Source organism: Macaca thibetana, chromosome 5, assembly GCF_024542745.1.
Source record: "Macaca thibetana thibetana isolate TM-01 chromosome 5, ASM2454274v1, whole genome shotgun sequence".
Classification (NCBI taxonomy): Eukaryota; Metazoa; Chordata; class Mammalia; order Primates; family Cercopithecidae; genus Macaca; species Macaca thibetana.
In genome coordinates this window covers 122,899,837-122,913,839 of record NC_065582.1, presented here as the reverse complement: position 1 = coordinate 122,913,839, position 14,003 = coordinate 122,899,837, and the positions used below count along the sequence as shown (strand labels likewise).

Sequence of the window (14,003 nt, the reverse complement as noted above, 5' to 3'; positions counted from 1 at the left end):
GTTTGCCCATGTTTGTGTGTGTATGTATGTGTATGTAAATATGTATGTGTGTGTGTATATATATATGTTTAACAGAAAGTACAGCCAAGACAAGAATCTGAAAAACATTCATAATGTATAAATGAGCCAAACTGGAAGGAAAAACAACCTATTTTTTTATATTCCCATCAAAATGGAAGGAAATCCTGTTCATGACACATACAGTATGGCCTAATTTGATTGCTATAACCTAATCAAATCCATTTCTGAGATACCAGAACTCAGAGTGACACGCATGGTAATGAGTCTCTTTCCCATACCTGAGAGTCCAAGTCTTCTCCTTTCATACAGAAATTGGCATCAATGACATTCAGACCCACCAACAGACCAGCAATTATGGCTCCTTCTTCTTCCATCATGAGGGCATTGGGTTCATAGAATTCACTGTAAGAGAAATCCACGGAATTCCTTATTGTAACAAAAGTCTCAAAAATCCAGTGACGTAATCATGAGACAAGGACAAAAACGCTTGCTTCATGGTTGATTATAGTCATCTACAAAAATAGTTAAAAAATTACAAAAAGAAAGGCTTTAATAAATATTTTATTTTTAGATAATAGGTGGATGTTGGCAAGTGGAACTGGAGAAAAATTTTTTTAAAAGAAAAAAGATAATAGGTGCATGACTAGATTCTTTAGATAATAGTCTCGCAGAAAGACATGTGACTGGACAGTGTTGTGGTTGAAGCAGGTATTCAGACTTTTCTGACATATTTGTACTTGTGATGTACCGTCACATGATTTTGCAATCTTTTATGCATCTTAAAGCATTTGTTTAGTAGCTCGGCGTGGTGGTTCGCATCTGTAATCCCAGCACTTGGGGAGGCCAAGGCGGGAGGACTGTTTGAGACCAGGACTTTGAGACCAGCTTGAGCAACATAGTAAGACCCCATCTCTACTAAAAACAAAAAAAAAATCTGAATGGATAAAAATTATTGGCTGGGCACAGTGGCTCACGCCTGTAATCCCAGCACTTTGGGAGGTCGACGCAGGTAGATCACTTGAGGTCAGGAGTTCAAGACCAGCCTGGCCAACATGATAAAACCCCATCTCTACTAAAAATACAAAAAATAGCTGGGTGTAGTGATGCATGCCTGTAATCCCAGCTACTCAGGGGGCTGAGGCAAGAGAATTGCTTGAACACAGAAAGCAGAGGTTGCAGTACTCCAGCCTGGGTGACAGAACAAGACTGTGTCTCAAAAAAAAAAAAAATTTCGTGAAGACCCATAGATAATTAAATACTGCTTATAATGCACCTAAATTACTAATACACACACAAAGAAACCAGTGATGTAATTCATATGATTTAACTATTGCATTCCTTGGTATTTACCCAAATGAGTTAAAAACTTATGTTCACATAAAAACCTGCATACATGTGTTTATAGCAGTTTTACTCTTAATTGCCAAAATTTGGGAGCAACCAAGATGTTCTTCAGTAGATGAATGGACAATGGCATATGACTTAGCACTAAAAAAGGGAACTATCGCTGGGCGCAGTGGCTCACGCTTGCAATCTCAGCACTTTGGGAGGCCGAGGCGGGCGGATCACCTGAGGTCGGGAGTTCGAGACCAGCCTGACCAACATGGAGAAACCCTGTCTCTACTAAAAAAAAAAAAAAATACAAAATTAGCTGGGCATGGTGGCACATGCCTGTAATCCCAGCTACTCGGAAGGCTGAGGCAGGACAATCGCTTGAACCTGGGAGGCAGAGGTTGTGGTGAGCCGAGATCGTGCCATTGCACTCCAGCCTGAGCAACAAGTGTGAAACTGTCTCAAAGGAAAAAAAAAAAAAAAGAAAGAAAACAGGGAGCTATCAAACCACGGAGGAAACAAATGCATATTACTAAGTGAAAGGTGCCAGTCTGAAAAGGCCATATACTGTATGATTCCCACTACATGACATTCTGGAAAAGGCAAAACCATAGAGACAGTAAACCCCTGGAAACCACAGTACACTCAACAGTACGATCAGTGGTTATTAGGGGTTGTAGGACAGAGAGATGAATAGGCGGAGCATAGAGGATTTTTTATGGCCGTGAAACTATTTTGTATGGTATAATGACATATGGATACATATCATTATACATCTGTCAAAATCCATAAAACATACAATACCAAGAGTAAACCTTAATGTAAACTATGAACTTTGGGAGATAATGATGTGTCGATGTAGGTTCATCAATTGTAACAAATGCACCACTCTTGTGGGATGTTGATAATGAGGGAGGTTGTGCAGGGGAGAAGGGTATATATGAAAAATCTCTGTACCTTCTACTCAATATTGCTATAAATTTAAAACCACTCTAAAAAATAGTCTTTTAGATTTTTTTAAAAAAATGAAACAGGCCGGGCGTGGTGGCTCACGCATGTAAACCCCACACTTTGGGAGGCTGAGGCAGGCGGATCCCTTGAGGTCAGGAGTTCAAGACCACCCTGGCCAACGTGGTGAAACCCTGTCTCTACTAAAAATACAAAAATTATCCAGGCGTGGTGGTGCATGCCTGTAGTCCCATCTACTCGGGAGGCTGAGGCAGGAGAATCGATTGAACCTGGGAGGTGGAGGCTGCAGTGAGCTGCGATCGCACCACTGCACTCTGACCTGGGCGACAGAGCGCGACTCACTTAAAACAAAACAAAACAAAACAAAAACCAAAAACCCAGTGACTTGAAGTATTCATTTTCAGTCAATTTGACGTGATTGAAACAACACTGCAATCAATTTGTGTTTTTTTTTTTAAAACGTTGTCTTGCTGTCGCCCAAGCTGGAGTGCAGTGGTGTGATCTTGGCTCACTGCAAGCTCCGCCCCCGGGGTTCACTCCATTCTCCTGCCTCAGTCTCTTGAGTAGCTGGGACTACAGGCGCCCACCACCACGCCCGGCTAATTTTTTATATTTTTAGTAGAGACGGGGTTTCACTGTATTAGCCAGGATGGTCTCGATCTCCTGACCTTGTGATCTGCCCGCCTTGGCCTCCCAGAGTGCTGGGATTACAGGCGTGAGGCACCGCGTCCGGCCAATCAATTTGTTTTCAACAAGTTACCTGGGACTACTAAAGGTCAACCTCAATCACTGTTAATAATCAATATAATTCACTGATATTAGTTCCTTATTTATTTTCTGATTCTCTCTAAAAGATATTAACAGGCTGGGTGCGGTGGCTCACTCCTGTAATGCCAGCACTTTGGGAGGCCAAGGTGGGTGGATCACGAGGTCAAGAGATCGAGACCATCCTGGCCAACATGGTGAAATCCCGTCTCTACTAAAAATATAGAAATTAGCTGGGCGTGGTGGTGTGCACCTGTAGTCCCAGCTACTTGGGAGGCTGTGGCAGGAGAATAGCTTGAACCCGGGAGGTGGAGGTTGCAGTGAGTGGAGATCCTGCCACTGCACTCCAGCCTGGTAACAGAGCGAGACTCTGTCTCAAAAAAAAAAAAAAAAAAAAAGATATTAACAAATGACAAAATAGCACAAAAACAGTACATGAATGAGCTGCAAATTTACCGTTTCTCTCAAAAACTGATCACGTGCTATATTGTTCTTTGATAGCCCCTGAAGGAAACTGAGTAGAACTGGAATGAACAAGGTTCTTTGACAGTTTATTGTCCCAAAAGCCTCACCTTATGAATTGGTCAGAAGCGGAATATGGCCGAATTCCAACATTCACACATTTCCAAATCTCAGCTAACTAAATGTCAGTTCCATGAACTTTCACAAAAACACATCTATGTAATCACTATCCTGATCACTGGAATCCTAGAAATCAGTTCTTTCTCTCTTCCAATCTCTACCCGCACTTCTCCAACGTAACTATTATCCTGATTTCTATCACCATAGATTGATTTTACCTATTTTTGACCTTTATACAATGGAATCATATAATAAAGATGGATAAAATAATGCTGTTTTGCCTCTCTCAGTTGTATCTATGATCCATCTGGAAGATTTTGTGATATTTTATATATATATATTTTTTATAGACAGAGTCTCACTCTGTCGCCCAGGCTAAAGAGCGGTGGAACGCTCTTGGCTCACTGCAGCTTCTGTTTCCTGGGTCCAAGCAATTCTCGTGCCTCAGCCACCCAAGTAGCTGGGATTACAGGTGTGCACCACCACGCCCGGCTAATTTTTATATTTTTTTAGTAGACAGGGTTTTGCCATATAGGACTCCTGGCCTCAAGTGGTCTGCCCACCTTGGCCTCCCAAAGTGCTGGGATTACAGGTGTGAACCACTGCACCCATCCAATTTTGTGCTATATTTGAATTTAATGCTACATATCAAGTTCTTGTCTTATTGAGCCTGGGCACATGCTAAGGTGCCTTCTGTTTTCTGGAGGTAAGTCTTGGCCTGCCCTGGAAAAGATCAATATATACCACAGTGACAGAACACACATAACATAAATCATCCATTTGGGAGTATATGTGTGTGAGGTATGAGAGAAAGTATCAGTGAAGCTATTATGAATCAACTGTTTCTGATCCACAAAAATGGTGAACTTACATGGTTTGACTTTATACGATGTAGAACATACCAAGGAAAGAAGAAAGTTCAAGGTGTTCATACCTGAGAAGTTCTTTCTTATTGATCAAAGCTTTCATATATTCTGAAAGTTTCTTTTGCATTAATGCCAAACGAAGCCAGGCTCTTCCTCTACCTACTGGTGTCCTACAAAAACACAGAAATCAAACAACTAAAAACACAAGCAACAGAAGCAAAGGCTACAGCAGAATCAGTTCACTTATTCTTGCTAATGGTGTTCCAGTGTAACAAGCACACTGAGGTGCTCCTTAGGACCTCTCCCAGCATATTCCTGGGCAAGGAATTTCTGTGTGTGGGCTAATGCGACCCAGGGGGGTGTTTGGGACAAATGCTTTCAAAAAGAATTACTGAATGTAACTACAATTTGAAGACTCAGCCTCTGGGAGACCCAACTAAAAATGTTCCATCAGATTAGTAATAGCAAATCCTTATAAATTCAGGTGGATTATATAAAAGTCCAAAGCATGAATGTGGACACAGGCAATCTAGGCCTCTATCTGATTAAAATTAAACCAGTCTCATTTGGGAAGGTGGTCACTACTTCGTAGTTCTAAGGCAGGCTACAGTCACTAGCTCTTCAGGTTAATTTGACAGTTGTTTTAATCTTGACTCTCAAACCCACTGAATAGCTTTTTTCCCTAAGTCAAGTCCAGCATGCCACCCCCTTAGATACAATTTCTTGAGACACACTAAGTGATTCCCCAAGTGCTTTAAAAAATAAGGAAATGTTTGGCATTTCAACAAAAAGACAACCTCTCTTAGATGAATAATTATCCCTCAAGAGCACAATTTTCTTAATATTCTGTATACCAATTCTCTCATATCAGCACCTATTCAGGACATCATGCATTTTGGATTGGAAGTCTTGCTCTTCAAGGGATAGTTAATAAGAATGCTGTTTCCGAGAAATGGAATTCAACCTTAGACTTACTTAAGTCCTGGAAGATCTTTAACACTTGCTGTTATCTCTGCGGCTTCTGGAACAAGCTTTTCTACCAGTTCTAGAGGTCCCCAGAAAGACTTATTTTGTCCAAGAAAAGTTTTTTTAGCTAAGGCAACAAAAATAAAACAGTATTTTAATATTTTTTACAACATAAGCATTCTCTCAATACACACACACACACACACACACACACACACACACACACACACAACTTTTCAGGAAACCAATCCCAGGTTATAAGATGGTTTTAGATTCATTCATGCTTGTAGAATAGATAATATTTTGTGAAAATAAAAAATTTTCTACTTCCCAAGACTCAGCCCTTCTTCTTTCAAGAACAGTTTGTGGCCTAGCCATATAATATAATAAAACATTTTAACAATTTAGTGCCTAAAATTGTGTGGTATTAATGAAGAAAACAGCTCAATAGAAAAGAATATATAATCCAGAAATAGGCTATGGAATATTGGGAAGTTGGTAAGCATAGGCACACAGATTTAAAAAAAACAACCAAACAAAAAATAACAGGAAAAGAATATTGAGAAGGCAGCAAGAAAGGAAACAAGGGTGAACAAGACCAGATACTGCCCTCAAAAGCTTATAATTAAGTGGAAAGAACACTGAACCAAGAGTCGGGAGACCTGAGTTCTAGCACCTACTCTGCCACAACTCAATGTGTGACCTTGACCAAGTCATGTCTCATTCTGGGCAGGCCTATTTCCACCTGTCAAACAGAATTATTGTACTGGATTTGATTACTTATAATGGCCCTTCCAACTGTAACATTTAATGATCTGTATTTTTAAAGCCCTATAAGTCCACTGAGTTAATCATAACCCTGCTCCTATATAGACTCCATTCCAATGGATCAATATTATTAATTCAAGCCTCTTATTCTTTGGCTCTACAAAGAATGCTTTATTCTATAGTATGCATTGCTAGAAAACAGCTGCATGCATATTTGCATTTTGGGACGATGGCCTACCTTTCAAGCCATGTTTCAGACAGTGTTCCATCACCACAAAGAATTGCTGGAGAGGTGCATAGTCAGAGTCAAGAGTCCTCCCCAGGTTCAGAGCTGATTCAATCAAGCCCTTGATACTCAGCTTGGCCATGTTCATGAGGTTCATGCGTTCGTTAGCCATGAGATAATTAGGATCTGCAGTCAAAGGGGAAGAAGATGAAGCCTGGTTACTAGAAATAGCACATTTTAAAATTCAGTATTGTATTCTTCTCCACCATGTACTCACTGTGAAAAAAATGCTAGTTTCCTTTAAGAATAGCCTCAATGAAGCGGTAAAATGAACTATTTTATCAAATCTCAAGCCTTTAGTTGTCTTTTCTTTCTTTTTTTCTTTGAGACAGGGTCCTGCTCTGTCGCCCAAACTGGAATGCAGTGGCATGATCATAGCTTACTGTAGCCTCAACCTTCTGGGCTCAAGTAACCCTTCTGTCTCTGCCTCCCGTGTAGCTGGAACCATAGGCGCACACCACCACACCTGGCTAATTTTTGTATTTTCTGTAGAGACAGGGTCTCACTTTGTTGCCCAGGCTGGTCTTGAACTCTTGAGCTGAAGCAATATTCCCACCTCAACTTCTCAAACTGTTGGGATAATAGGCGTGAGCCACCGTGCCTGGCTGAGTAGTCTTTTAATATTCTCACCACGGCCTCTGCTATCACCCTAACCTGAGGGTGTCATAACTCCCTACTGTACTACCTTCACACTGCTCTCTCTGCTTCCATTCTTGCCTACCCTTCTGTTCTCTGCATAATTTGTGACGTGCTCTAAAAATAAAGTCCCAATGGAGGAAGAAAAGGGTAAAGGGCTTAAACAAACTTTGCATTATGGTATTTTATTATTCTTTAAACTATGCACTAGCATTATTAGTATAATGCAGTACTAGAACTTAATCAACTCCCACATTTTTAAGTCTTAGCACACAGTGTATATGGCTCTCATCAACCAGACAGACAAACTATTTGGGGAAAGGGGCTAAGTGACACATTTTATTGTACTCATTACCTTCATTTATTGGTGCTTACACTGTGCCAGCACTGTGGGCTGCCTCTTACAATTATGATCTCCATCTCTCCTTACAACATGCTGTGAGACGGTCACCATTACAACAATTTTACAGGGAAGAAAAATGAGACTTAGAGAGTAAAGCTTCAACTGCTCTGCCCTGACTCACTGTATGACCTCGGGCAAGTCACCATCCCATTTTAGGTCACTCAAATAGTTGCAGCTGGTCCATGGGCACAGCCAGTAATCAATGACAGAGCCAGAGGCCAGACTCCTCCTGACCATTCTTTTATAGGATTATTTTACCTACTTATTCTCTCATCATATTTAGGTATTCTCCCTTCTTTCCGTTGCTAAAAAAGGCCCATAAGAGCTAGGTGGACCAAGGTGTAACAGTTTATAAGTGGCAGAATCTGGACCTGGATCTGACATGAAAGCTAACGCTCTCTTTACCTTATGCCATGTGTATCCTCCCAAATACCAAATATACCAAATTTGTACTGAAAACTAAAGAAGGCCTAGAGCTCTATGACATATTCCATTTCTTCTTAGGAAGACTAAAAATACTAATAAGGCCACGGTTTCATAATACAAATAAGTCACTTAACAAAAAACAGACTGTTTAATGCAAATTATCCCAAGCAATTTTCTTCATACAATGTTTTTATTTATATCTGCTTTCAAAGTTAAATGAGCAGAGTCAAATGGTCAAATTCTAAATTAATCTTCTCATTCAGTTTAAGGACTTGTGGATTTGAAATTCCAACTATATAAATCTTGGTTTGTTGTCATGTTGTCTGAGGTTACTTTTGGAGAAACACTTTATGTGAGAGTCAGAATTGGTATACATTACCATTAATTCTTTCCTGCATAACAACAAATGTTTTAGGGTCATAGCTTAAATGTGGCTCTCTTTGTTCATGATAGATCAACTTGTCAAGGGTAGTATTCTCACAAAAGGACAGTAAAATACATGGAAAACTATGCCCTCACAGCCATGAAGAACAACTATCAGATAATTTCCATTTATTACCAGCATGTATGTACATTCTAGTGTTTCTGACCTCCTATAACTACTCGAAAAAAGGAATAGAGCAGGGGTGTGGGTATGAATGTGTGTAGAGGGCTACAAGCCTTCCCACCTAACATCTCCAGTAGATGGCAGGAGACTATGGTTGGTGCTAGATAACTGCCTGCCCATAATGTAACTCTGAGGCATTCACTCTGCCTCAAGCCTGTAGACCATTAATTCAGGAACTTATAACAAGATTAAACAATGCTGCTAGTCAAAGTTTATAAGCTGATTCCAACATAGTGAGAACTAGTCATGTGGGGGAGAGATAGACTTGGGTTAAGTAAAAAATATCATATTGAGACATTTTTCCAGAAGTAGTGATAGATTTATACCAACCCATCTATATTTTCTCATGTTCTTCTTATAATCTGCAGCAGAAATGTTTAAGACATCTGGCTGAGGTCTGGAGTGCATGAACTACAGACAGGTTAACTAGCTTCTATGAGAATTAAATTTCTGATACCATGGACTCCATTAGTAAGGCTCTATAATCTATTTAAACTAACTTCCATCAAACACAAACAACCCACCCATTCTTTAAAAAACACTACTTGGCACTGTTGACATTTTAAGCTAGATAATTCATTTTTACAGGGCTCTGTTCTGAAAACTGATTTTCACAGCAACACAGTTGTGGGTAACACTAGATGTCAGTAGCACTGACAGCTGTTTTTGGTGGGTTAAGACAACCAAAAACATCTCCAGACACTGGCAAATAATCTTTGGGAGATTAAGTCAGGTCCTTCTACATTGAGAACTACTAATCTAAACAAATGAAAAGTCAAACAAAAATCTGTTATAGTAATTTGATGGTTAGATATAAGAGCTTAAAAGTAACAATTCACTCCAGTTAGAATGGCTATTACCAACAAGACAAAAAATAAAAAATGCTGGTGCGAATGCAGCAAAAAAGGAATTCTTATACACTGCTGGTGGGAATGTAAATTAGTATAGCCTTTATGGAAAACTATACGGCGGTTCCTCAAAAAACTAAAAATAGAACTACCATATGATTCAGCAATCCCAATACTGGATGTTTATCCAAAGGAAAGGAAATCAATATGACAAAGAGATATCTGCATTCCCATGTTTAATTCAGCACTATTCACAAGATATGAAATCAACCTAAGTGTCATCAACACGAATAAAGAAATGTGGTATACACACACACACACACACACACACACACACAAAATTCAGCCATGAAAAGAATGAAATCCTATGATTCATGGCCACATGGATAAGCCTAAAGGACATTATGCTAAGTGAAATAAGTCAGGGACAGAAAGATAAATACCACATGCTCTCATTCATATGTGGAAGCTAAAAAAGTTGAGCTCATAGAAGTAGAGAGTAGAATTGTGGTTTTTAGAAAATGAAGAGTATGGAGGAGGGGAAGATAGGGAGAGGTTGGTTAACAGATACAAAGCTACAACTAGATAAGATGAGTAAGTTCTAGTGTTCTGCAGCATTGTATGGTGACTATAGTCAATAATTTTAAAAATATTTTCAAATAGCTAGAAGAGAGGATTTTGAATATTCCCAAAATAAACAAATGAGTGTTTGAAGTAAGAGATATGCTAATTACCTTGATTTGATCATTACATTGTATACATGAGCCAAAATATCAGTCTGTACCCCTAAATATGTACAACTATTACACATCAAAAATTTAAAAAAGAATTTATTGCTCATTGTTAATTAACACAAAAGCTAAAATGAGTATTATTTAATGCTTATTATTGACATTTTTGTGCTGAATAGTATACAAAAGTATGGCTATTGAGTCTTGCTATGTTGCTCAGACTGGTCTTGAACTCCTGGCCTCAAGCCATCCTCCCATGCTGGCCTCCCAAAGTGCTGGGATTAAAGGTATAAACCACCACACCTGGCCTACAAATAATGTTGGCTGCTAATAATGAATATTAAATCATTAACCTGATTTGTTACAGAATATTTTCTATTCAACATTACTTGTCTTAAATCCTATTCAAGTATAAAATGATTTTGCAAAACTAACCGATCCTGTTAAAAAGGGCTGCAATGACCTGACAGAGTATGGAGGGGCTTCTGAGGGCAGGTCAAGTTCTGTTTGTTGGTGGGTGTTTATTACGTGAGCATGTTGAGTGTGTAACATTGTACTGAGCTGAATACTTATAATATAGGATTCTTTTCTGTGTATTTTGTACTTTTAACTATATAAAGTAAAAAAAGATTCTGTTATATTGTATAAGCCAGAAAGCCATTTTAAAACATGCACGACTTTCATGATATCATCAGTCAAGCTTTTCCTGTGAGTAAAATGATTTAAAATTTAAAAATGTTCACAACACTGGCATTTAACACTATTATTCCAATAGAGAACTTTCATGCAATTATTTTGTCAATACATATTGAACATCTACTATGTGTTAGATATTGTGTTTAATGTTAGAAATAACAGAGGTAATAATAGACTTAGTCCCTGCCATCAAAGTGCTTACTATTTATCAAAGTTGGTTAATACAAACTTATAGAGAACAAATAGGGAAGTGTAGAGCAAACACCTGAAATTTCAGGATAAATGTAATCATATTTAATAAAGATCAATTTTATTCCAGGACAAATAATTTTTTTTTTTAATTTTTAACTTTTCAGATGGAGTTTCACTCTTGTTGCCCAGGCTGAATGGCATGATCTTGGCTCACTGCAACCTCCTCTTCCAGGGTTCAAGCGATTCTTCTGCCTCAGCCTCCCAAGTATCTGGGATTACAGGCATGTGACACCATGCCTAGCTAATTTTGTATTTTTAGTAGAGACGGGGGTCTCACCATATTGGTCAGGCTGGTCTTGAACTCCTGACCTCGAGTGATCCACCCGCCTCGGGCTCCCAAAGTGCTGGGGATTACAGGTGTGAGCCACTGCGTCTCGCCCAGGACAAATAATTTTAAATGTTCCGTTTGTTTTGTTTTGATTTTTGAGGCAGGATCTTGCTCTGTCACCCAGGCTGGAGTGCAGTGGCACAATCACAGCTCACTGTAGTCTCAACCTCCCAGGCTCAAGTGATTCTCCCACCTTGGCCTCCTAAGTAGCTGGGATAATAAACAGGTGTGTGCAACCATGCCCGGCTAATTTTTTTTTTTTTTTTTGTAGAGACAGGGTCTCCCTATGTTGCCCAGCTGGTCTCAAACTCCTAAGATCAAGTGATCCTCTCACCTCAGCCTACCAAAGTAATGAGATTACAGGCATGGGTCATCATGCCCAGCTAATTAAATTTTTTGTTGTCGTTGTTGTTAAATGACATAAACCTATTCTATGGAAATGTTAGTTTTCTATATTTCTTAAAACTAAGATAATTGATATGTCATTAGTTTAGGGTTCCAGGCAGGCTGTAAGCATAACACAATTTCCTCTGACATTGGGTACACTTCTGTGGAGAAGACTGAGAAGTAATTCAACTACACTGCAGTAAGAACTCCAACAAAGGCATATACAGGAGACCAGGGGAATATGCATAGGAGAAAAGTATCTGACCTGGCTCCCTATTTTTCCTTCAACTTTAGGGGCCAGGTGTGTTTCTATATCTATCTATTCTTAATGGCATCTCAGGTATCATATTTCTACTCAAAAATAAGAAAATTTACTTAAGTACCACTTTCTCTGGATTGAAATCTGTTAAAGGGGTTAGTCAAAAAAAATTTAACCAGCCAGGCGTGGTGGCTCACACCTGTAATCCCAGCACTTTGGGAGGCCGAGGCAGGTGAATTAACTGAAGTCAGGAGTTTGAGACCAGCCTGGCCAACACGGGGAAGCCCCATCTCTACTAAAAATACAAAAGTTAGCTGGGTGTGGTGCTGGGCACCTGTAATCCCAGCTACTCAGGAGGCTGAGGCAGAAGAATCACTTGAACCCGGCAGGCAGAGACCGCAGTGAGCCAAGATTGTGCCACTGCACTCCAGCCTGGGCGACAAGAGCAAAACTGTCTCGGAAAAAAAAAAAAAAAAAAATTAACCATAAATTTACTTGTCCTCATTGCTACCTTTTCTTGGTAACAGTATAATCAATGATGAACTTCACTGAGTTAGGACTTGTCATCAGAAAGGATTAATATACTAATCTATGGAGTCAATTAAACTATTATATGACTTCAGGCAAGAAATCTCACCTCTTTGAAGCCTCAATTTCCTCATCAGTAAAATGAGAGGGTTGGGCTTGCTCAGTTTTTTCCCTTGGAAACCATGCACATTCATATCAGTCATAATGACATATAGAGCACTGATTCTCAAAGGGAGAGACATATTAATATACCTGGAACCACAGAAATGACATGTTCTGTTTGGAAAACCCCACAAATGACTGATACCAAATGAACTAGATCCTTTCTACTCTCTGGTCTCGGAATATCAACACTGGCATCACCATGAAAGCTTTTAGACATGGGAAGCTGTAGAGGTTTTGCACTTTTACTAGATCCCCAGGCAATCTGTATGTGCATTAAAGTTTGAGAAGCATTGACCTAGATCACTCTCCTAGCTAGCATATTTATAATGCCATGATTTCACAGTTGGCTTCATCAAGGGCAACTAACATACATGTATATAAGTAGAAAGCCCTAGGAGGAAGGAAATAATAAAGATTAGATCAGAAAAAAATTAAACAGCAAAAACAACTACTGAGAAAAATCAATAAAATCCAAGGTTGGTTCTTTGACAAGATAACAATATTGACATTTAGCTAGGCTGATCAGTAGAAAAGAGAGAGGATTCAAATTACCAAAATCGGGAATGAAAGAGGGGACAGTAGTATTGACATTACAGAAACAAGGATTATAAGGGAATACTATGGACAACTGTATGCCAGCATACTAAATAATCTGGACAAAACGGACAATTTCTTAGAAAGACACAAACTACCAAAACTGACATAAGAAATAGGAAATCTGAAGAGACCTACAACAAGTAAAGATCCTGAATTAGTAGTAAAAAAAAAAAAATAGCACACAGAGGAGGCCAGAACCAGAGCCTCATTGTTAAAATCTACCAATCATTTAAGGAATTGACACCAATCCTTGACAGACTATTCCAAAAATAAGAAGAGAGAACTTCCCAACTGATTCTATTACAGTAATATTACCTTGAGACCAAATCAGATAAAGATATCATAAGAAAACTATAGATCAATACTCCGTATGAATACAGACACAAAAATCCTAAACAAAATACTGGCAAATCAAATCCAGCAACATATAAAAAGGATTATATAACTGGACCAAGTGGGATTAATCACAGAATGCAAGGTCGGTCCAACACACAAAACTCAATCAATGTAAGACACCAAATTAACAGAGTAAAGAAAGACATCACATGGTCATTTCATTAGAAACAGACAAAGCACTTGACAAAT

General features: G+C 39.0%; 1 protein-coding gene across 14 annotated transcripts in view; it reads right to left on the bottom strand.

Moving 5' to 3' along the window:
* Positions 1 to 14,003, bottom strand: part of RUFY3 (RUN and FYVE domain containing 3) — a 105,326-nt gene that overhangs the window by 41,564 nt on the left and 49,759 nt on the right. For all 14 annotated transcript variants that reach the window (XM_050791372.1, XM_050791373.1, XM_050791375.1 and 11 more), the window contains 4 exons: positions 6,508 to 6,681; positions 5,511 to 5,628; positions 4,604 to 4,705; positions 300 to 423 (listed from right to left, as the gene is read on the bottom strand). In XM_050791372.1, coding sequence (XP_050647329.1) covers positions 300 to 423; positions 4,604 to 4,705; positions 5,511 to 5,628; positions 6,508 to 6,681 — 518 coding nt within the window. The remainder of the gene's footprint in view (positions 1 to 299; positions 424 to 4,603; positions 4,706 to 5,510; positions 5,629 to 6,507; positions 6,682 to 14,003) is intronic.